Consider the following 24,710-nt stretch of genomic DNA (forward strand, 5'->3'; position numbering starts at 1 on the left):
CAACGTATTTATAATATTTTCATGGATTAAATGAAAAAAACATGAGAATCAGCTTTATAAAACTGTTCAACATATGCTACTTTTATGCAGCACTGGGAGGGTTTATAAAATGAATGCAATTTGTATAAAGTTGGAAATTATGTTTTCAGCATAATTTATAATTATTTGGCTGTAATTATATATGCATCAGTAGTAATAATATACCATTTAGTAATTACAATGTTTAAATATGGCCAGTGGCAGAAATAGCAGCTTTACATTGGATAAAATAATTGTTTGCTGATGCAGGATATAAAAATCTGAACTATGAATACATTACCATAAAAGTTTATTTCTCTAGGAAATCTTGAAGAACTGGGGATGTGGCATTATTATAATCCTTTGCTTCACTTGTATTATGTCCTGGGTAAAATAATCAACACCATTAACCAAAGAAGAAGCAAATGAATAAAAGACAAATAATTAGAATTTATTATAAACACAAATGATTCCATATATGTTATGAATCCTATGAATGGCAGATTCTCCCTTTAAAGTCTTTAGCAATTTATGAGAACCTACTCATGTGGTGTCTGTTGTGCAATATGGGAACATGTCAGATATTCAACAAGGAAAGACCAAACTTCTGAACTAAGTTCACCTTTCTGTGCTTACATTGGAAATAAACCCAAAATCAGTAGAATGAAATTTGCTTTTTATGTATGATAAATTGAAAAGTCTTTTAAAATATAAGTCCTACAAAATTAATCATGATGGGATATGCAATATCTATTTAATAGATGCCATTACACATAAGCCAAAAGCAGAATTTTTTGTGGGATAACTAGAATTGTGTTCTTTCCTCATTTCCTAACTGTGAATGAGACTTTGAATATCTACAAGTAAGGTAAGCTCACTCATTTGTATATTTGTTTAAGTGTAAGTAAAGCTCAAATAAATCTACCATGAAAAATCTACTGAAAATATATGGTGCTTGGTAAATTTTATACCCAAAAGCAAGTATATTAGATGTTATTTTTGAGAATTGTTTGAATAGGATTCAAAGTGACCATTTGTGTGCTTTTTTGTTTTGTTTTGTTTTGTTTTTGAGATTATATCATTACATTATTTCTCCCATCTATTTCCTTCTTCAGAAGAATCCCATATTCCTATTCTTGTTCTCTTTCAAATTCATAGCCTATTTGTCACTGATTGTCATTGAATGCATAAATGTATCTGTATAAACACATATACTCCTTAATGTAACCTTTTCAGTCCACATAATGTTACTTATATGTGTGTTTTCAGGGCTTGCCATTTGTAACTGAAAAATGAATTAATATGGGAAAGACCCCCTTTCCTTCTCCAAGTTTTCCTCAGTTTCCTATAGTTTCTTCTTCAAGGTCTTTTCTGTATTCACTTTGGCACATGTATTAGTGCCACGTTGTTCAGTTCACATTTGGGCTGTTGTGCTGGTGAGACATTATGAGTATAGCTTCTGATTCTACTAGGACACAGAAGTTTACAGCAAATTCTCTGTTCCTGTGACCCTCACAGCCTTCCCAGTGGCTCTTCTGCAGTGTTTCTTAAACCTTAGGTGTGGGTCTCTTTATCGCTATACCTTCTGGGACTGGGCTTTAAAATTCTCCATATTCTTTGGTTGTGTTTTTCTGTGGTGATTTCTGTCTGTTACAAAGAGAAGGGTTTTATTTTTATTTTTTGAGGAATTATTTATTTTACGTGAGTACACTGTAGCTTTCTTCAGCCCCACCAGAAGACAGCATCAGATCCCATTACAGATGGGTATAAGCCACCAAGTGGTTGGTGGAATTAAACTCAGGACATCTGGAAGAGCTGACAGTGGTCTTAACCACTGAGACTCACCAGTCTACAAGATTTCTCGATGAAATGTTGTTAGGGACTATGGTTATTTCATAAATTAGAGGTTATAGATTGCTCCTCTAATAACCATGACTTCATGAGTATTGAGTAGCTAACTAGATTTCTCATATCAGGCATCTTTTAACTCTTGTAGAGCTGGCCATTAGTCAAGTTGAAGAGATAATGTTGTCTTTCAAGTCATGTATGCCACTACTGCACCCTTAGTGGTATTTAATTATTGATGTGCTTCATGAATATTCTACCTAGATATGTTTCATAAATGTTCCAGTTTGTGAGGTTTTTAAATATATGTATTTAAAATATATATATATATATATTAGAGAAAAGGGAAGTTATATCTTGAATGCCAGTGGCACCATCACATGTGCTATATTCTTTTGTTTTGTTTTGTTTTTGTTTTATTTATTTTTAATATTTTATTTATTTATTTATTTTATTCGATATATTTTTTATTTACATTTCAAATGATTTCCCGTTTTCTAGCCCCCCACTCCCTGAAAGTCCCTCAAGCCCCCTTCTCTCCCCCTGTCCTCCCACCCACCCCTTCCTACTTCCCTGTTCTGGTTTTGCCGAATACTACTTCACTGAGTCTTTCCAGAACAAAGAGTGGATACAAAAAATGTGCTATATTTACACAATGGAGTACTATTCAGCCATTAGAAACATTGAATTCATGAAATTCTTAGACAAATGGATGAAGCTGGAGAACATCATACTAAGTGAGGTAACCCAGACTCAAAAGATCAATAATGGTATGCACTCACTAATAAGTGGATATTAGCCTGGAAAACTGGAATACCCAAAACATAATCCACACATCAAATGAGGTACAAGAAGAAAGGAAGAGTGGTCCCATGTGCTATATTCTTAGTTAAATTTTTACTGAAAGAACATTCCAGCTAAGCACTAGCACTATTTCTATGCCTCATGACTATAAATCAAATATGACCAGACTTCATGCTGTTATTGCCATTCATTATCTACCATAATAAACTATGCTTTAGTTTCTAATTGCTGAGAAAAATACTTGACAAAAACAAAAACAGATTAACAAAAATATTTATTTTGGCTTACAGTTCGAAGATACAGTTCATCATGGCAGGAAATGCATGACAGAAAGAGAACTAAGTGACTAGTCATATTGGATTCAACACCCAGAAGCAGAGAGATGAATGCTGGATGTTCTACTTGATTTCCTATTTTTCACTCTGCAACACAGCTTGTAGAATGGGGTAACCACAATTAGAATTTGTGCTAGATGCTTGGTTCCTAGTGTGGGTGTGCTGAGGGTTTGGAATTTAAGAGGTGGATAATGTACAATATGTTTGGGCATGACAGCTAAACCCTCATAAATCCCAAAATGCTATCATGGAACTGGATCAAGTCTATGGATGAATGGATTCTTGTGAGATTTCATCGCTGTAAAGTAAGACGACTCTTGGCCAGGTCCCCATTGGTATATTATCATTTCCTTTGTGCTGCAATATCATGGCATGATATAGTCAGTTTATCATGAATAGACTGCTGATCACCCTATTTGGAGATTTATAAGCCAAATAAACCACCTTTCTTTAAAACATAATATAGAGTATTGAGCCTGATAAAGTGGTGTATGCCTTTAATTTTGGAACTCAAGGGACAAAGGTAGTGAATTTTCATAAGTTTGGTGTCACCGTGGTCTTCACAGTGACTTCTGGGTTATCCAAGGCTACACAATGAAATCCTGCAGTTAAAACAAACAAGAGTTACAGGTCTAGTTTTTTTTTTTTACAACAGACTTTTGTTTTCTTTTGTTTTGTTTTTTTACAAAAAAGTTATCTTTATTTATATGACTTTAAATATATTTTGCAGTTGTGAGAAGAAACACAAACAAGGAGTCACATACTATGCCATGGGATAGGAGGAGGGAATATTATTTTCATTTTTTTAATTCTAAAGTATTTAATCCTTTTATTGATTTCTTAGTTACTGTTCAATTACTATGAACAAACATCATGGCCAAGGCAACTCTTATTAAGGAAAACATTTAATTGTGGACTTCCTTATTGTTTTATGGGGTTAATCCATGATCATTCTAGCAGGAAGCAGACAGGCATGGAGCTGGAGCAGTAGCTAAGAGCTTTACATCCTGCACCAGAGTCAGCAAGCAGAGTCAGGAGGGAGGAAGGGAGGGCATAGAGAGGAAGAGGGAGGGGAAAGAGACTACCTAATGTGGGCTTTTGAAACATCCAAAACCATAAACCCACTCTCAGTGATATATCTCAAAAAGACTGCAACTCCTAAACTCCTAATCCTTTCCAAACAGTTCCATTCACTTGGGGCTAAATATTCAAACATATGAGCCTATGGGAGCCAATTTCATTTAAACCACCATAATTAATGAAATGAATGATTTTCTATATAGTTATCTGTATGTTTTCATTTATTCTTTGAGAATTTTATATATGATTATATTTTCCTCTCCTCATACTCTTCCTAGATTCACCTACCAACACACTCAATTTTATGTTCTCTCTCTTAAAAAAAACAAAAAAACAAAAAAAACAAAAAAACAAAAAAACAAAAAACATCTGATTTGTATTGGCCAACTCCTCCTGAAAGATTATGGGGTTGTCCGGTAGTGTTAATATACCCAATGACATTCCACTGAAGAAAATTGATTTTCCTTCTCCATGCAGATATCAATTGCAAATATCTTGCTTAGGGGCCATATTTCCTTTCTTATTGTTAAGATTTTCTCTGGCTTGAGCTCTTAGAGGTATTATGCATGTTGTCACAGTTTCAGTGGCTTCCATGTTTAGTCTTGAAGGCAATGTTTTCTTGCTATTGTCTACCATCTCTAGCTGTCAATATTGTTATGTTCCTCTTCTGCATAGATATCTGAGCCTTGAATGAAGGAGTGAGATAAAGACATTCCATTAGGAAAGACTGCTTCAAAGTTTCTGTACATTGTCCAATTATGGGTCTCTTTATTAATTACCATCTACTATAAGAAGAAACTTCTCAGAGAAGAGTGGAACAATGAATGCTCTGCTCCGAGTATAGCAGCATGTTATCGTATTGCTACATTCATTTAGCAGCATAATTGTAGTAGCTTTACCCATAAAGGCCACAAATCTATCTGCATCTCATGTTCCTGGCCTTATTAACTTATGAGCTATGGGTTCCATTTTATAGAGTAAACCTTAAACCCTATTTTTAAAAGTGGTTGGTGGCTATGCATATAATATTGGATCTGGCTTACCTATTCAGAATAATATTTTCTAGTTTCATCAATTTGTCTACAAAATTTGTGATGTCAATTTTTTTAGTGGCTAGATAGTATACTATTTTGTTAATGAACCACTTTTTTGTGTCCATTCTTTGAGGGGCATTTGGGTTGTTTCCATTTTGGGCTATTATGAAAGAAATCTGCTATGAACATAGAAGAGCACTTGTCCTTGTGATATGAGGGAAAATCTATTGGGTGAATGCTGATTCTTCAAGGAGAACTATTTCCAGTTTTCTGAGAAACAGCGAGATTGATTTCTAGACTGGCTGTATAAGTTTGCACTCCCACCAGCAATTGAGTGTTCCCTTTGCTCCACATCCTCACCAACATGTGATTTCCCTTGAAATTTTGATTTTAGCCATTCTGATGGGTATAAAAGAAAATCTTAGGGTCATTTTGCTTTGCATTTCCCTGATGTCTAAAGACATTGGATATTAAGTGCTTCTTGGCCATCCAAGATTCTCTGTTGAGAATTATCTGTTTAGTTCTGTACTGTTTTTAATTGGATTATTTGGTTTGTTGGTGTCATAAAATACAGGAAACTCTTTCTACACTCCACAGACCCAAAGAAGCTAAACAAGAAGGAAGGCACAAGTGAATATGCTTGAATCTCACTTAGAAGGAGGAATAAAATAGTCATCAGAGGCAGGTGAAGGGAGGGAACTGAGTGGGAGATGCGATGGGCAGGGGAAATGGGGGAGTTCAAGATCAGATGTGGGAAGGACAGGAGAGATAGCTAGATGTCCATATAAATAAATGGAAAATGGCAGCTGATGGAGGTGGAGGATGGGGAGCATCTAGGATGTGCCAAAGATCTCGGATGGCTTTTGAAACAGTTTAGCACTCTCCTCTACCATGCAAAAATGTCTTCCTAGCTCTTTGAATAAGAAAATAGTTCTTATGGCAAAGCCTTAAATGAAAACATTGTGGTGACTTAGGGGAATTCTCAGAACCAGAAACCTTATGATGTTAGGAAGTTAGACATTACTTTTTGAATTTTGATTTGGGGTAATCATACAGGAATTTTTCTAGTAGGGTAAGCCAAGTCATATGGTTTGTTACCAAGACATCCTGGTATCCCCTTGAACTGTGAACCAAAATTCTTTCTTTCAGTTGTCAGATATTCTGTAATGGCAAAGAGAAATTAAGTGATACAGTGAGTACTATTATGGACATTGGCTAATACTATGGTTATAATTTCATAATCCTGATTTCCACATAGTCTTTTGAGACCCACAAGAATTCATAGTGTGAAGGATCACTGATAGACATCTGTCACCACCCTTGGGACTTTTATGGCTTCAAATTGGTTGTAACAAATTTTCTAACTCTGTAAATCTGACTTTTGTTATTTTCCTAGAAAATCTAATCCTAATAAATTCAGAGATTCTCACATCTCTTATGCATTTTTGAACTTCATGGGAGTCATGTTTACTAAGATCATCAGTAAGCAAACTCTTTTCAGTATAATCAGAATTTCATTATCAAGAATATCCGGTTTATGCTTAATAGCATCACACTGGCTACTCTAGGTAACCTGTGTCAGTTATCTATGTCCTAAGAGATTGTTTCCAAGATCTTCAAAATTGGCCCAAAATTGAAGACCTTTAAAATATTGTATTTAATAGACCCTGTCGTTTCACAAATCTCCAGGAGAAATTGCATCAGCATTCCCATGTTCTTTTTCAAAGGGATTCTTCCGGAGCTGTGAATGGAGGGTTCTGACTGGGAGGTACATGGTCTTTCTTGATTATGGGCCATTTTATCACATCATGAACATGAAATACCTGATGACAGAAATAATGGACAGGTCAACACTAGAAGACCTTTAAGAAATTTCTCCACAAATTTCAACTGCTTTTGTCTTTCTGTAAGGGACTTATTCATTTCCTCTAATTGTGTTTCCCTTAAAGGATTTATTCATTTCCTCATTAAGGATCTCTATCATTTTATATAGTTTGTTTTAAAAGGCATAGTGTGTGTGTGTGTGTGTGTGTGTGTGTGTGTGTGTGTGTATGCACACGAGTGCGTGTGCTTCAGATATGTTGGGATGTTCAGGGCCTGCAAAGGTGGGATAACTGGGTTGTTATGGAGACAGATTGCCTTAGATGTTAATGGTTGTGTTTTTATGGTGGTGTTTTGCCATCTAGTTTGGGGATCATTTAAGATCTAGGTTCTGATTTCTGGATTTGTCTTCATTGGGTGGTTGCTTTGTTCCTTGGCTTGTTTCCTCTCTGTAATTTAAGGGAGTGTGTTGGCTGTGTGTTGCCTGTTTTCCTGGCCTGTTCAGCTGGTGTGTTCATATGGAATGCCTGCTGTTTTTGGAGTTTGGACAAATGGGATGAGTTGAAGAAAGAAAGGCTGGATGTCTTTGTGATCTGGTGAGTATGGGGTCATAGAAGAAAATGAAGCCACAGCAGGTTTCCAGCTATAGATCTGGGGATGATACTGGGGGAACTAAATGTCAGGAGAGGTGTGGGTCTGCTTTCATATTATTTGTTGCCCTGGGAGGAGCTGCCCTTTACTGTTGCAGTTAGAGTCTCGAAAAAAGCAACCAGTTGGGGGAAAGAGGTTAGGAAGGGTAGTTTGTAGGATCCACAGGAGATGTAGACAGGGTTGAGAGAAGCCTGTAGTTGGTATCCTGTTTGAATGCTAGGGAGGAGACTGGGGGATTGGGCCTAGGGGAACAGATAAAGAGAGAGAATGTTTCAGCACAGCCTGGTTTTGGAGGCAGGCAGAGCTTATGGTTCAGTATGGCGTATCTGCTGGAGTTGGGGTCTAAAACAAAGCATCTAGTGTGGGGAATGAGGTTATGAAGGGATGGTCTATAGATCTACAAATATCAGAAGGCTGATTGAAGGCTACAGCTGGTATTCTGTTACAGTGCTAGGGATGACACTGTAGGGTCTAGTCTTGGGAAACAGAGAGGGGTGAAGGTTTGCAGGTCTACCTGGTTTTCTTTTCTCTTTTTTAATAGCCCACTTAGTCCAGTTAGTTTTGTCCAGATATGTGTGGGCATAAGTGTTATGTTTTAAACAGGGACAAACAGCTGAGGTGCCTATTCAACATATCAAAGTTGACCTGGCAGCCAGGTTCTCCCTGAATCACTCAATGCTAACTGCTACAAGGCCTTCCTAGCTGGCATACTTCATGCCCTACCCTGAAATCTCCAGTGCAGAGGGCTGAGCTGTTATCCTCTATGTAACCTTTTTGGTTAGAGACTGTTTAACTTTGGGCTTCCTGGCTGCTATACCTAGTTCTCCTCTCTCTCCTACCCCCACCTCAAATGGCACAACTCAGTCTGTTAATGTTTACTCTAGACTCTTCCAGATACCTCAGCTTTTGGCTATGCTCTCCAACACTATCTATATTAAGCCTTTTCTATCATACCTAGGAGAAGTGACATTTCCTACTTTTATTTTTTTTTTATTCAATAGAGCCATGCAGTGGAGCATGGGCAACCTGCCAGGGAATATATCCATGAAGAAAACTGAGCCTCTCTTCCTCAGTAGCCATCAGTTACCAATATATCCTCAGCTAGGATTGAGACCTTGTGAGTCCGTCATCTATACTGGAATGTTGATTTAGGCCAACTTGAAAGGACTTGTGCCATACTTTTTAATTGCCCCCACCTCCTGCCAAGGCCTTTGTATTACTGTTAAGCTTTCTTGCAATAACCTGACTGGCAGCCTCACACAAGTTGTTCCAGTGCACATGGCAGTCAGGTTGTATACCACCGTAGTTTCTGGGATTGCTCTATCATTCATCATGCTGCATTTGTTCCTGGAAAGATAGTGTAAACTTCTCTCCACTGTCTTATCTCAAAGTCTCAGGCCAAGTATTTCTTTTTCCTTGAGACTCCAGAGAAGTCAACCAATAGCAAATGGGCTACAGCTGCCTGTACCTTGCCAGAAAGACAGCAAATTCAAGCTCCTTATGCTTCTCTCCTATGTTTACTAGCAGTCCTCTAAGCCCTAATCTTAAATATTTGGAGGCTGAGATTTTCCTCTTTATATTTAACTAAAACTAGATTGTACATATTTAAAAGTTACCATGTGATATTTTACCACAGTATTTGTAAACTGTTAAAAGTTTGACTAAAAATATTTCCTAAAACATAATTTCTTTGTAGTGAAAAATACTAATAGTTTCCCCTAGTATTTAGAATTTACAGAATATTATTGTCATTAGTAGTCATCAAAGGGTGCAAGAGTGTGAGGTTTATTTACTTCCAACTGTAGCTTACTACCCAGTGACCAACTTTTCCATTCCCTTCTTCCTATGAATCTTTAAATTTCAGCATTCTCTCAACTTGGATTCCAAGTGGTATACATTATATATGAGTAAGATCACACAATACTTAAGGGAAATATGCCACATGCAGAGAGACTCTTACTCTCAGGGCATCTGTGCAGAGCAAAGCTCTCCTGTACCTGGGGGACACTGGGCATTGAGAGATGAACTTTCAGCCTTACAAACTCCCCTCAGCCTTCTAGGTCTGAGGGCACATCCCAGGCTAGGATCTCTGCAGCATTTCTCTTTTAGAAAACTTCTAGGTAATAGGCATTTTACTCTAAACTCTTGTTTTTAACCACTCTTGCAGATCCTACAGGAGACAGATATGCTCCAGAAAGGATAATCATAACCAACCAAGTAAACAGAGATCTCAGGACAGGTGTTCTGCAGTTACATGCAAAGAATGGAGATCTATACCTACCTTTGCCATAGAGGTGTGGCCTCTCATGTAACTTTTATATAAAGATACTTTTTATAGGAATATTTAAAGCTATGATTTGTGAAACTCTCATCTTTTGAGGTTTATTGAATTTTAGGCAAATATTGTCAAGTAATCCTTTGTGATGGGTCTTGCTATGCATGCCAGGATGTCTTCCAGGCAGTCCTCCTACCTCAGTTTATAAGTTAAATAATACTTCACTTTTTTTCATTGGTATTTCCTTTAACTCTGTATTGTAAAAGCAGTATTTTAGGTTTAAAGTCATACATTTAGTGCTAGGATTTTGGAAGTAATGAGCAAAAATGAGTCAGTGACACAAGGCCTGCCTCTGGCTTGGAAGAGTGCTGTGTTTACTTCTGAGGAATTTGTCATCAAATGACTATTCTAGCTATTCTCTGTACTATTTTTGTTGACTTCAGAAACTTCTAGTTCTTAGACTGCATTTTAAATCTGATAAGGCTCACATGGCACAGTATACAGCAAAGACTATGTCTTTAAAGACATGGTAGTTATCATTAATCTTATTTATTTTTATTTTTTATCAGTGTTTTGCCTGCATGTATATCTCTGCATCCTGTGCATATAGTGTCCAAAGAGGCCAGAAGGCATTGGATCCTCTAGAACTGGAGTTACAGATGGTTGTAAGCCACCACATGGGTACTGGGAATTGAATAGTAGCCATTGGTCTTAGCCACTGAGCTATCACTTTAGCCCTAATAAAAATATTTAGACTGAATATGGTGATTTATTATTAAAATTCCCTATTAATGAACAAGACTCTGGCTGTATCTGTATATACTAAGAATAAGCACTTAGTGACATCTTAGTACCTCTTAAGTATCACCTGTATTTAAAAAAAAAATTTTAAACATCATATGTACAGTTTGTATAATATATTTATCTGCTCTGTGGCAAATAACTGACTGTCCATTCTTTCCCTAGGTGGACATTTCATTGTAACACTCTCAAATTCTAAAAGAACATTTAAGATATGTTTCTTGATTCAAGCCTAGTCTCTGCCCTCTGATATGTCATAAGTCTGGTACTTATCATTCCTGCAGACTTATTCGGGCCACCACACAACATCACTCAAATTACTTCCAATTGATGATATTTAAGCTGCCAAATATTTTATATTTTGCCTTATAGTTTGTGAAACTCTAAAGGAAAGGGTAATATTTGGGAGGTAAATATACTAAAAAGAATAATTTGGAGAGATATCATTTAATGAGGCTGCTAGCCCTTGACTCAAACATAAACTTTGTCTACTAATAGAGAGCAAACCCAAGTGCAGTCTAAATATTACAGAATTAGTACATCATAGCAATATTTGGTTCATATTAAATAGCCTTTTTGTTCATCAATACCATCTGAATTGCTTGTTCTAATCTATTCCATAATGATAAATTCTTAGCTTTCATGAAAATGTCCTGTTCCTCATATTTTCTATATGCCATTTTTATCTTACACAGTGTGTTACCCTTTTTCTTATATGTAGTTGCTGCTAGACTCTGATAACTCATTTCAGTGGCTATACTATGTTTTTTCATACTAGATCCAGTGCTACTGATGAAACTTCCAGAGACCAAATGCTTAATTAATACTTGAACAAAATAATAAAATAATAGAGCTTTATAATTTACTTTCTAATGAATTTGAGTAAAGTCATCAAATCCAACTTTATTTCACCTAGCATTATACAAAAAGAAAAACGTATGCAACTAACAATCACACTCATATATAAAAATTTCAAAACAATATAAACTTTCACACTTCACTGTTGTTTCACCACTGTATGATATCACATTGCCATGACAATCCCTTCTCCAATACAATGTTACATAATGTTTTAGTAAAAACAAAGTAAGGTTTTCCAGTTTGTTGTAAAAAAAACAAAACAAAACAAGTTCTAAAACGACAAGTGACAGTTACCTTTTTATGTGGTTAACAGAAAGCATGACGCAAAGCACTTTTTAGTTAAACAAACATTTGAAAAGTAACATTAATAGCCTCTATTCTACTAATGTATAATGGGCCAAGAATGGATACATGTTGGTTCTGATATGCTATGAACTCTCTACTGATTAGGAGCCTGACTCTTTTTCAAACTCAACAGAACAGACTCATCTACATATTAGAGGACTTTTGGGATAGGGTCTTGGAATGAACAGCCTTGCCTTGAACTCTTCTTCTTGGTACTGCTGCCTGATCTCTAAGAGCCAACTGATAGAGATTAGGGAAGGCACTGGGTACCGTGCCATTGACTTTAGCTAAAACTTCCAAGACTTTCATCTTGGTGGTTTCAGCATGAGCTCTAGGTCCCCACAGGAACTCATAGATTGGGGGATCACTGCCAGGTACCTGGCGGTACTCCAGGTAATTTTCCTGCACTAGATCTCTTATAAACTCCTCGGGCTCACCAAAGATCAAGTGCCTCTTCCCAGCATATACACCCACTCCATTCAGAAATTGCCATACCTCTTGCTCAGTGGCACGGTTACCCTTCATGAAGATCACACCTAGGATGGACATCAGGAGACCAGTCCTGGGCAACCCCCAATTACTACTCAAACTTCCCTCAGTGGAAAGACCCAGTTTGCCCACCAGCAAATAGGAATGAGTGCTGGGATCTATTTCCTTTAACTCAAGGCCAAAGACTAATTCTAAGCGTGCAGAAGTTCTCCGGAGGATCTCAGGGAACTGTTCCTTATACTTCTTGTTGACTATTGCCAGCATTTCACTCCTCGTAACTGCCTCTTTCATCTTAAACTTATCTAGCAGGAATTCTATCAGCACACTAGCCTTCCGCATGATAGGATCTTTAAGTGTGTGCTGAATGGAAGTCACTGCCTGGGTGCCATCTGAACTTTTCTTATCAGCAAGAACAGCAACATTTCTAACACCTATACCAGAGCCTATGCAGGACACACCTGCACCAAAAGATCCAGGGTTTTTCACACCCTGAGGAGCAGAACCACCAAGGAAGCTGGAGTCAACACTTTGGTCAACAGGAGAAGACCCTGCTTCCTCTGCAGTGGGCTGAATCGCTGGGACATCCCTGCGTGCCTGCTGTCGTTTTGCACGGGAGCGGCTCTTACTCTTTTGACCCCTAGGCATGATGGCTGGGCTCAGGGCTGAGTAGAAGCGCTGACAGGCAGGAATCTGGAAGGATAAAATGAAAACCTGTAAGTTCCACTGTACTACCAGGTAGAGAATAGCTTGGATTTAATAAAGACCTGTTTTTGCAGCTTTCCAGGAGAACATCTTTCTACGAACATACCAGGACACCTGTACTTGTGGATCAACCTCTTTTCTGCAAACCCTGTGGAGGAAATTAAAACTTGTTAGGCCACTGCATAAAAGTCTAGTTTCAGGCTTCCAAGAGTAGGTTAGGTCCTTCACTAGCTTCACTTTGAAGGGCTAAGCATAAAGACAAACTTAGGATACCATACGGGACAGAGACCTGTATCCACATAAACCCACTTAAACTGCCATGCAGGGGCATAGGCCTATGGAAAAAGACCCATTTAAGCTCCATGCAGGGGCAGAAACCTGTGCCTATACAAAGCTACATAGACTGATAGAAACAGACAGAAGCCTATAGAGAGAGACCCACTTGAGTCTGTGCCACACACCAGTAGAGGCATGTGCAGACAGACTCAATAAGGCTCCCACACAGTGGCCAAAGCCTGTGCATAGACCTATTTTGGCTGCCATACAAGTATGGAGACCTCTAGAGACAGACCAACTAAAGCCACCATACAGGGACATAGACCTGTACACTAACAAGCCCAATTATCCTGCTAGAAAGGGGAAGAGGCCTACGCAAATACTACAGAGACTTGTACTATGAGAAACCCAATTAGCCCTCTCAAAATAGGTAGAGTTCTATGCAGATAGACCTACCAAGGCCACCATACTGGGGCAAAGACCTATGCCTTTACACACCCAATTAGGCTACCATTGGAGGAAGAGGGTGACTCCTGTGCAGAAAAACCCAGTAAAGGTACCATACAGGTATGGGAGAAATCTGTGCCCATGTACACCTAGTTAGGAAGTAAGACATGAGGGATGTCAGGTAGACCCACAGTGGCAGAGAGCTATGCCTGTACACATACAATTAGGCCACAAGAGGCTGAGTTATACAAGGTCTCTGCAGACAGACCCACTAAGGCCACCATACGGGGCCTGTTCCCAGTTAGGCTTCCACACAGGGGCAGGACATGTACAGACAGGCCCATTAGGCCACCAAATTAGGTGCTGAGGCTTGTACTCTGAAAAACACAGTTAGCCCTCTTGAAAACAGAGGCCTGTGCTTGAAAGCAGATGACCATACAGGAATAGGGATTTATGCCCATACATACAAACTACTGGGTTACCATAGAATAGTGTGTATGGGGGGGGGGGGGCAATATACAGATTGATCCACTAAAGTCACCATACAGGGGCAGAGGCTTATGCTCTAACAAACCCAATTAGGCTCTAAAAGGAGCTGAGTCCTGTCCAGACAAACCCACCAAACCACCATACAGAAGCAAAGACTTGAGCCTGTACAACCTAGATAGATCTCCACAGAGAAGCAGGGCTTATAGAAACCAACCCAGTAAGGCCACCAAACAACAGTGGTGGATTATACTATGAAAAACTCAGCCCTTTCAAATGGCGGGGAGTACTGTTCAGAGACCCACCAAGACAACCAAACAACTGCAGAGACCTAAGTGTGTATTCAACAAATTAGGCAGTCAGGTGTGGGAAGAGGGGAAGCCTGTGCAGATAGACCTACTAAGGCCACCATACAGGGCAGAAACTTTTGCCCATACAACCCAGTTAGGCCTCCAGACAGGGTCAAGGCCTCCGGAGGCGACCCACTATGAGCACCATCCAGAGGTGGAGCCCTGTGCTCTCACAAACACTATTAGCCACCTCAACTAAAAGGAGCAGAGTCCTGAGAATATAAACCCATGAAAGCCACAATATAGGAGTAGAGACACACGCCTGTTCAAACCCTATTAGGTTAATTCGGGAGCTTGTGGTCAAGGCCTCTGAGAATTGGCCATACAGGGCCTCCATACATGGCCTCCGGACAGGGCCTCCGGACAGGGCCTCCATACAGGGCCTCCGGACAGGGCCTCCGGACAGGGCCTCAATACAGGGCCTCCGGACAGGGCCTCCGGACAGGGCCTCCGGAGAGGGTCTCCGGACAGGGCCTCCGGAGAGGGTCTCCGGACAGGGCCTCCGGAGAGGGTCTCCGGACAGGGCCTCCGGAGAGGGCCTCCGGACAGGGCCTCTGTACAGGGCCTCTGGACAGGGCCTCCAGAGAGGGCCTCCATACAGGGCCTCCGGACAGGGCCTCGGGAGAGGGTCTCCGTACAGGGCCTCCGTAAAGGGCCTCCGGACAGGGCCTCCGGAGAGGGTCTCCGTACAGGGCCTCCGGACAGGGCCTTGGAACAGGGCCTCCGTAAAGGGCCTCCGGACAGGGCCTCCGTAAAGGGCCTCCGGACAGGGCCTCCGTAAAGGGCCTCCGGACAGGGCCTTGGAACAGGGCCTCCGTAAAGGGCCACCAAACGCGTGAGGCTTTTGCCCATACAAGACTGAGCTTCCAGACAGGGGCACAGGGAGTAAAGTTAGACCCACTGCGGCCACTATACAGGGACAGAGAATTTTCCCATAAAACATAGTGAGGTTCCGAATAGGGGCAGGGCTGTCGACATAAACTCCGTGTGGTGACCCTCCAGAGATGGAGCCCTGAGCTATCAAAAACCCTATTAGACCCCTCAAAAGGGGCAGAACACTGTGAATAAAGATCCACCAAAGCCTCCATACAGGGTTGGAGAGCTAGGCCTGTACAAACCTTGTTAAGACTCTTCAGGAGCTCGTGAGCGAGGCCTCGGTGGATAGACCCAATGAAGCCAGGTGCAGGGGCGGAGACTTTTCCCAGATAACATTGTTACGTTTCCTGACAGGGGAGGGGCCTGTTGGACGGATCCACTAAGGCCGCTGTACAGGGGTGGATCCTTGTGCTCCCCAAGAAACACTATTAGCAATCTAGAAATGGGCAGAGTCCTGTAAATATAATCCCTCCAAACCCACCATACAGGGGTGCGGACCCAGGCCTGTAAAAATCTTATTAGTGTACTTCAGGAGCTTGTAATCTTATTAGTGTACTTCAGGAGCTTGTGAGCAAGGCCTTTGTGGATAGACCCACTAAGGCCACCATACAGGGGCGGAGACTTTTCCCAAAGCATTTATGCATCTCGACAGGGGAGGGGCCTGTGCAACAGAACCACTAAGGCCACTGTATAGGGGCGGAGCCTTTATCCAAACCACTTATGCATCTGGACGGGGAGGGGCCTGTGAGACAGAACCACTAAGGCCACCGGACAGGAACAAAGACTTTTCCTAAATTACTTAAGCTTCCGGACAGGGGAGGATCCTGGGGGATAGACCCATTAAGGCCACTGAACAGGAGCACAGACTTTTCCAAAAGTGCTTATGCTTCTGCACATGGGAGGGGCCTCTGAGACAGACCCACTAATGCCACCGTACAGGGGCGGAGACTTTTCACAAACAGCATGGTTAGGCTTCCGGTCAGGGGAGGGGCCTGTGAGATAGACCCACTGAGGCCACTGTACATGGGCGGAGACTTTTCACAAACAGCATGGTTAGGCTTCCGGTCAGGGGAGGGGCCTGTGAGACAGACCCACTAATGCCACCGTACAGGGGCAGAGACTTTTCACAAACAGCATGGTTAGGCTTCCGGTCAGGGGAGGGGCCTGTGAGATAGACCCACTGAGGCCACTGTACATGGGCAGAGACTTTTCACAAACAGCATGGTTAGGCTTCCGGTCAGGGGAGGGGCCTGTGAGACAGACCCACTGAGGCCACTGTACAGGGGCGGAGACTTTTCACAAACAGCATGGTTAGGCTTCCTGTAGGGGAAGGGCCTGTGAGACAGACCCACTGAGGCCACTGTACAGGGGCAGAGACTTTTCCCAGACAACTTGGTTAGGCTTCCTGTAGGGGAGGGGCCTGTGAGACAGACCCACTGAGGCCACTGTAAAGGGGCGGAGACTTTTCCCAGACAACATGGTTAGGCTTCCTGTAGGGGAGGGGCCTGTGAGACAGACCCACTGAGGCCACCGTACAGGGGCGGAGACTTTTCCCAGACAACTTGGTTAGGCTTCCTGTAGGGGAGGGGCCTGTGAGACAGACCCACCAATAGCATTGTACAGGGCAGAGACTTTTCCCAGACAACATGGTTAGGCTTCCTGTAGTGGAGGGGCCTATGAGACAGACCCACTGAGGCCACCGTACAGGGGCAGAGACTTTTCCCAGACAACTTGGTTAGGTTTCCTGTAGGGGAGGGGCCTGTGAGACAGACCCACCAATAGCATTGTACAGGGGCAGAGACTTTTCCCAGACAACATGGTTAGGCTTCCGGAGAGGGGAGGGGCCTGTGAGACAGACCCACTGAGGCCACCGTACAGGGGCGGAGACTTTATGCAAAGCACTTAATTGTCCGGGCAGAGGAGGGGCCTTTGAGATAGACCCACTAAGGCCACCTTACAGGGGCGGAGACTTTACCTAAAGTACTTATGTTTCCGGAGAGGGAAGGGGCCTGTGAGACAGACCCACTAAAGCCACTGTAAAGGGACAGAGACTTTACCCAGACAACATGGTTAGGCTTCCTGTAGTGGAGGGGCCTGTGAGACAGACCCACTAAGGCCACCGTACAGGGGCAGAGACTTTATGCAAAGCACTTAATTGTCCGGGCAGAGGAGGGGCCTTTGAGATAGACCCACTAAGGCCACCTTACAGGGGCGGAGACTTTACCTAAAGTACTTATGTTTCCAGAGAGGGAAGGGGCCTGTGAGACAGACCCACTAAAGCCACTGTAAAGGGACAGAGACTTTTCCCAGACAACATGGTTAGGCTTCCAGAGAGGGGAGGGGCCTGTGAGACAGACCCACTGAGGCCACCGTACAGGGGCGGAGACTTTATGCAAAGCACTTAATTGTCCAGGCAGAGGAGGGGCCTTTGAGATAGACCCACTAAGGCCACCTTACAGGGGCGGAGACTTTACCTAAAGTACTTATGCTTCCGGAGAGGGAAGGGGCCTGTGAGACAGACCCACTAAAGCCACTGTAAAGGGACAGAGACTTTACCCAGACAACATGGTTAGGCTTCCGGAGAGGGGAGGGGCCTGTGAGACAGACCCACTAAGGCCACCGTACAGGAGCGGAGACTTTATGCAAAGCACTTAATTGTCCAGGCAGAGGAGGGGCCTTTGAGATAGACCCACTAAGGCCACCTTACAGGGGCGGAGACTTTACCTAAAGTACTTATGCTTCCGGAGAGGGAAGGGGCCTGTGAGACAGACCCACTAAAGCCACTGTAAAGGGACAGAGACTTTACCCAGACAACATGGTTAGGCTTCCGGAGAGGGGAGGGGCCTGTGAGACAGACCCACTGAGGCCACCGTACAGGAGCGGAGACTTTATGCAAAGCACTTAATTGTCCGGGCAGAGGAGGGGCCTTTGAGATAGACCCACTAAGGCCACCTTACAGGGGCGGAGACTTTACCTAAAGTACTTATGTTTCCAGAGAGGGAAGGGGCCTGTGAGACAGACCCACTAAAGCCACTGTAAAGGGACAGAGACTTTACCCAGACAACATGGTTAGGCTTCCGGAGAGGGGAGGGGCCTGTGAGACAGACCCACTAAGGCCACCGTACAGGAGCGGAGACTTTATGCAAAGCACTTAATTGTCCAGGCAGAGGAGGGGCCTTTGAGATAGACCCACTAAGGCCACCTTACAGGGGCGGAGACTTTACCTAAAGTACTTATGCTTCCGGAGAGGGAAGGGGCCTGTGAGACAGACCCACTAAAGCCACTGTAAAGGGACAGAGACTTTTCCCAGACAACATGGTTAGGCTTCCGGAGAGGGGAGGGGCCTGTGAGACAGACCCACTGAGGCCACCGTACAGGGGCAGAGACTTTATGCAAAGCACTTAATTGTCCAGGCAGAGGAGGGGCCTTTGAGATAGACCCACTAAGGCCACCTTACAGGGGCGGAGACTTTACCTAAAGTACTTATGCTTCCGGAGAGGGAAGGGGCCTGTGAGACAGACCCACTAAAGCCACTGTAAAGGGACAGAGACTTTACCCAGACAACATGGTTAGGCTTCCGGAGAGGGGAGGGGCCTGTGAGACAGACCCACTGAGGCCACCGTACAGGGGCGGAGACTTTACCCAGACAACATGGTTAGGCTTCCGGAGAGGGGAGGGGCCTGTGAGGCCGACCCACTGAGGCCACCGTACAGGGGCGGAGACTTTTCCCAGACAACTTGGTTAGGCTTCCGGAGAGGGGAGGGGCCTGTGAGGCCGACCCACTGAGGCCACCGTACAGGAGCGGAGACTTTTCCCAGACAACTTGGTTAGGCTTCCGGAGAGGGGAGGGGCCTGTGAGGCCGACCCACTGAGGCCACCATACAGGGGCGGAGACTTTTCACAAACAAACAGTATTTGGACACTAGAAAGGTTCTGAGTCCAATGAATATATACCCACCAAACCCACCATACATGGGTATGGACCTAGGCCTACACAAACCTTATTAGTGCACTTCAGGATCTTGTGGGCAGCTCCTCAGTGGATGGACAAACTAAGGCCACTGTAGGCAGAGACTTTTTCCAAAGTACTTATGCTTCCAGAGAGGGAAGGGGACTATGAGATGGACCACTCAAATCACTGTACAGGGCCGGAGACTTTTCCCAAAGTACATATGCTTCCGGATAGGGGCGGGAACTTTGACATCCACTGAGGCCACCATACAGGGGCGGAGACTTTTCCCAGACAACATGATAGGCTTCCGGAGAGGGGAGGGGCCTGTGAGACAGACCCACTCAGGCCACCGTACAGGGGCTGAGACTTTTCCCAAAATACTTAATACTTCCAGACAGGGGAGGGGCCTGTGAGATAGACCCACTAAGGTTACCAGACAGGGGCGGAGACTTTGCCCAAAGTACATATGCTTCTGGACAGGGGAGGGGCTTTTGAGACAGACACACTATGGCCACCGTTTGTCCAGACCCGCAGGACAGTCAACAGGGTCCCTAGAACTACCTAGGGAAAGGCTAGAGGCAAGAGACACGAGAGGCAGACAGCAAGTCTGTATTCCGATCAAGCTGTCAAATTTTATTTTTTACACAAGCCAATATAAAGAGAAGCTCACAAGTTTGGGAGGGGTAAAGGGGAAACGATCTCAGAGCGTTGGCATCATTTCTATGAAACAGTTTATCAGAGTTTCTGGGGAAAGCTAGTTATTGCTGCTGGAACTTTGGCATGATAAAAAGGGGGTCATGAAGAGGTGAAGTGGAAAGGGCTTGTTATAGTAACCTATCCACAGATGAGCTTCAAAAGAGGGGGTTTTGAGATCTAAGTAAGAATGACTCCTGGCATGGAGATGTAAATGAGAATGACTCCTGGTATCGAGATCTCCTGGCATCCAGATCTAGGTGGGGATGGCTACTAGTATCGAGAGCTCTTGGCTTTGAGATCTAAGTGAGGATGGCTCCTGGCATCTCACCCTTCTCTGTATAGTAGAGAGCATAGGTCAGACAGCCTTTGATGGAAAGCAGATGAGGTACCAAGATAATGGGGCAGTGCCTGTTTTAGGAATCAACAGGGTCATCCATCATCCGGTTCCTATTTGGATGTCTCTACCAGCCTCCAGAAACTCCTGTCTTAGGTAGGAGTGGCCCTGGGAAGTTGCCTGTCATTGGCTAACTGCCTAGCAAATTTAATGGTATTGGTGCCTTCAGCTTGTGGGGCTCCTTCTGGAGTCCCAGCTAGAATGGCTGTGACAAGAATGCTCTCTCTGCTAGGGCACTCGAGTGTACCATTTTGGCTGTTTTGCCATGGGGATTTAGGTAGCCATCTCTCAATCCTCCATAGCCAACTGATGGTAATGTACCTGAGTGGGCTTGGCTGCCAAGACATCTACCTGCCTCTTAATTAGGGCAGTGAGGTGTTTAAAAGCCCATGGTCCAAAAGAACATAACAATAATAGTCCTACAAAGGGTCCTAGGATACTGGGTAAAAGTGTAGTGAGCCAGGGAGAGGTGGAAAACCAATTTTCATACTTTCTTTCTGTTCTCTTTCTCTCTTATGTTTTTCTAGTTCTTGTCTGACTATTTTCATGCTATCTTTTACAACTCCTGTCTTACTAGCATAAAAACAGCATTCTTCTTTTAAAGCTGCACAAAGTCCACCCTGTTGGAGGAACAGAAGATCAAGTCACTGCCTATTTTGGAGGGCAACCTCAGCTAGGGAGTTATTTGAGTCATAGAGGTCAATTATCCCCTGCTGAAGGTGTTGGACATCTTGATCGATGGTGGCACTTAGCTCTGTGTACCTAGAGTTAGAAAGAACAAGGGAAGAAATACCTGTCCCTGCTCCCACAGCTCCGAGACCAAGTGGGACAGAGATAGTAACAGCAGAGATAGGTACTTTGCGAGGGCAGCTCAAAGAAGTGGAGTCCCCAGTGGATGTGGATTTCAGAGTGTTAAACTAAATGAGGAATCATCTTAATAATGATGCAAAATTCAGGGCTCTCTCCATTCTTTCAATTTTGAAAAACTGAGGCGGAGAGGCAAGGTGTAAAGCCATCAAGGCACACCCACCAGGTTCCCTCCAGGGGCAGAATAAAATAATTGCCAGGAGGGGGAAATAGGTTTCATTACACAAGTAAGCATAAACTGAGGGGACATTTGTTACACTAGAGATCACACAAAGTCTCAGGCCAGATATTTGGGTTAATGAAAGACCTGGCCAAGTGCCCTTTTACCAAAGGCAGTGCCTTGGATCATCAGCATTGGGGTGGGGGGAATCACCAAGAATAGCAATTCCTTCATAAAAGGGTGGTTGGGAATGGTAGCACAACTAGCAATCTTCAACAAGTTCAGGGGAAGTTTCATTTAAGGTGAGAAAAATCTGATTAACTAAAGAAAGTATAAGATTCTTAGTGGGAGCTGGCTGTACAGGCAGTGTAGTAGCTGATGGCTTAGCTGGTGGCTGGAGGGGAAATACAGAAGGTAGGGAGGTGCCTTTAAGAGAAGGAGCACAAGAGTGGTGTCCTGATCAATTCCTTTAGGAGGAACAGGATGAGGTACCAACACAGGATTAGGTCCCATTGGGACTGGATGGGCATGATGTAAAGGCTCTTTAAAGAGCTTAATAGAGAAAATAATGCCTGCGTCAAAGCCAAGTACATAGAGGCGAAGACCCCATTCATAGCCTATTTGCCAATGTAGATTGGGAGATTTTGCACGGGTGGTGAATGTAATTCGTAAAGGTGTGCACCATCCCTTTGTAGAGGGATTAGAGGCTTGGCAGGACTCACCATATTTTTGAAAACTATCTGAAGGTGTAACGTTATGTTTTACTTGGATGTGATCCCATGAAGAGGTGGGTTTCCAAGATGCATCTCCAGTGGTTACACAGCCCCAGGAGGCACAGAAAAAGTCTGTTTTGCCTCCACACTTTTTATCTACAGAACTGCCACTACAGTACCCATGGCAGACATAAAACTCAGTTCTCTTCAATAGAGTATATTGAAATGAGTTGCCACAACCAGGCTGAGGGTTGCTGCCATGAGTAGGGAATTCTGAGGCAATGGAGATATCTAAAGGATGTTCGATTCCCCAAGGTGTTCCTGTACTAAGTGTGAGCTTGCAAAGGTCAGGGGTCAGAACGTCTGGCCACCAAACTTGATTAGATAGTTTGGAGATAGCCCAGACAGGGTCCTTCCTATCTGAGAGGACCATCCATGTAGAATTCCAAACCAAGTGCCTAAAGGACACTCCTGAAGAGGGCTTATGGGGCAGTTGAATTGTCATCGCCAGTGCATCCTGCCATAGTAGGTTCATCATGATCAGGTGAGGTAGAAGCATCTCCAAGAGAAGGAGAATGAGCCTCAGGGGGAGGTGAATGCTCCACTCTGGACATAGGATTAACTTGTTTTACAAGGTGTTCTGGGAGACATCTGGGTTCAGAGTTCTTCTGATCATAAATGCATGCTGAGCCACGACTCCAAATAAGCACAGGATCAGGTCCCTTCCACTGACTGGTAAGCGGGTCCCTCTAAAGCACCATGGCATGAGAATGTTTGGAACCAGAATGCCAATGACAATCAGCAGCTGAACTTCCATCATTATCTAATCTCAAGAAATTAAGCACAAACAAGGCATGAGCAAGTTTATTTCGAGGTGAAGGGGTCATGAAAGTCTCCGTGGAGGTGGAAAGATGTTGAATCATATTTTTTAAAGTCTGATGTGCTCGTTCAACAATTCCTTGAGTTTGAGGGTTGTAAGGAATACCTGTGATGTGTTTAATACCAAAGAGTGAGCAGAATTTTTGGAACTTGGTACCTGTGTATCCTGCCTGGGCCATTGTCAGTTTTAATGACTTGAGATTTTCCCATAACCATCATACATTGAATAACATGAGAAGTAACATCCCAAGAGGCCTCACTGGAAAGGGGGGAAGCAAAGAGAACCCCACTAAAAGTATCAATTGTGACATGAATGTATTTGAACCTTCCAAATGAACGGAAGTGAGTCACATCCATCTATGAACGTTCATTTGGAAGCAGACCTCTTGGATTAACTCCCAGATGGGGAGTGGGGAGTAAAGAGACACAAGCTGTGCAAGTTTTGACTATAGATCGAGCTTGTTCCCTAGAAATTTCAAACTTCTGTCAAACATAGAGGCATTGATTGATTGATGGAGAGCATGTGCTTGTTGAGCCTTTATTAAAGTAGACAGAACAGTGGGAAAAAGGCCGGTGGCTTCATCTGCCTTAGCATTACCTTCAGAGAGGGGGCGCTTTAAGCCTGTATGTGCTCTTAGATGACCCACAAAGAAGGGAGTAGATCTTGTAAGGATAAGGTGTTGAATTTTAGCAAATAGATGGGAGGCAGTAGAGGTGTTCCGTATGTACGGGACCGTCTCAAGGAGTGGAATGGAGTTAGCTACATAGGCACTGTCCATGTATAGGTTAAAGGGGGAGAACAGAATCTTTCAAAGACCTATTATACAGCAAATAACTCAACTAGCTGTGCTCAGGAATATGGAGAGTGAAACACAAAAGCCTCATCACCTAGGACATAAGCTGCACGTCCATTTGAGAAAACATCAGTGAAAACAGTAACTCCTTCTTTGAGTGTTTGCTTGGAGGTGACTTGATAGGCTAAGAATGGAGGGGAACCCACATCAGGGGGCACCCTGAAGAAGTTCCTGAACCCCTTTGCCAAAAGACACCCAAAGGAGAATGAGAAGTAGCAAACACAATAAAATGTAGGGGGAAGTAGGAGTTAAACTGAAAAGTGGTCTGTGAAGATATAGTCTGCCCAATTTGTGTAAGAGCATTTAAAGCCTGGGGGATAAGTGAGTGAGGTGAAAGTGGATGCGTATTGCCTTTCAATAGATGATAAAGGGGAAGCAAAACATCCAGCGAAATTTTAAGATAAGATCGAAGGAACTGCAGATTACCCAAAAGTTGTTGAAAGTCATGTAAAGTTTTTAGGGGGTCTAAATGGAGTTCTATCTTTGGGGTAAAGACAAGGTCTTGTGGAAGCTGAAAGCCTAAGTAAGAGTAAGGGGCTTGAAATTGAATCTTATCGGGGGGAAATTTTCAAACCTCAAGCAGACAAAGCTGCCTGGAGTTGCTGGAAGCATTGTAAGGCTTGAGCTTCAACAGGAGCTCCAAGAAAAATATCATCCATGTAGTGAAGAAGGTAAATCTGTGGCCATGCTTTTTGAATG

At 43.2% G+C, this 24,710-nt stretch overlaps 1 protein-coding gene across 1 annotated transcript; it reads right to left on the reverse strand.

The window, feature by feature from the left end:
- Positions 1–12,014: 12,014 nt before the first annotated feature.
- On the reverse strand, positions 12,015–13,151 carry LOC127675318 (melanoma-associated antigen B4-like). Its single transcript, XM_052171418.1, has one exon. The coding sequence runs from the start codon at positions 13,002–13,004 to the stop codon at positions 12,015–12,017; it is 990 nt and encodes a 329-aa protein (XP_052027378.1). The 5' UTR covers positions 13,005–13,151.
- Between the last annotated feature and the right edge of the window lie 11,559 nt (positions 13,152–24,710).

Source organism: Apodemus sylvaticus, chromosome X (genome assembly GCF_947179515.1).
Source record: "Apodemus sylvaticus chromosome X, mApoSyl1.1, whole genome shotgun sequence".
NCBI lineage: Eukaryota > Metazoa > Chordata > Mammalia > Rodentia > Muridae > Apodemus > Apodemus sylvaticus.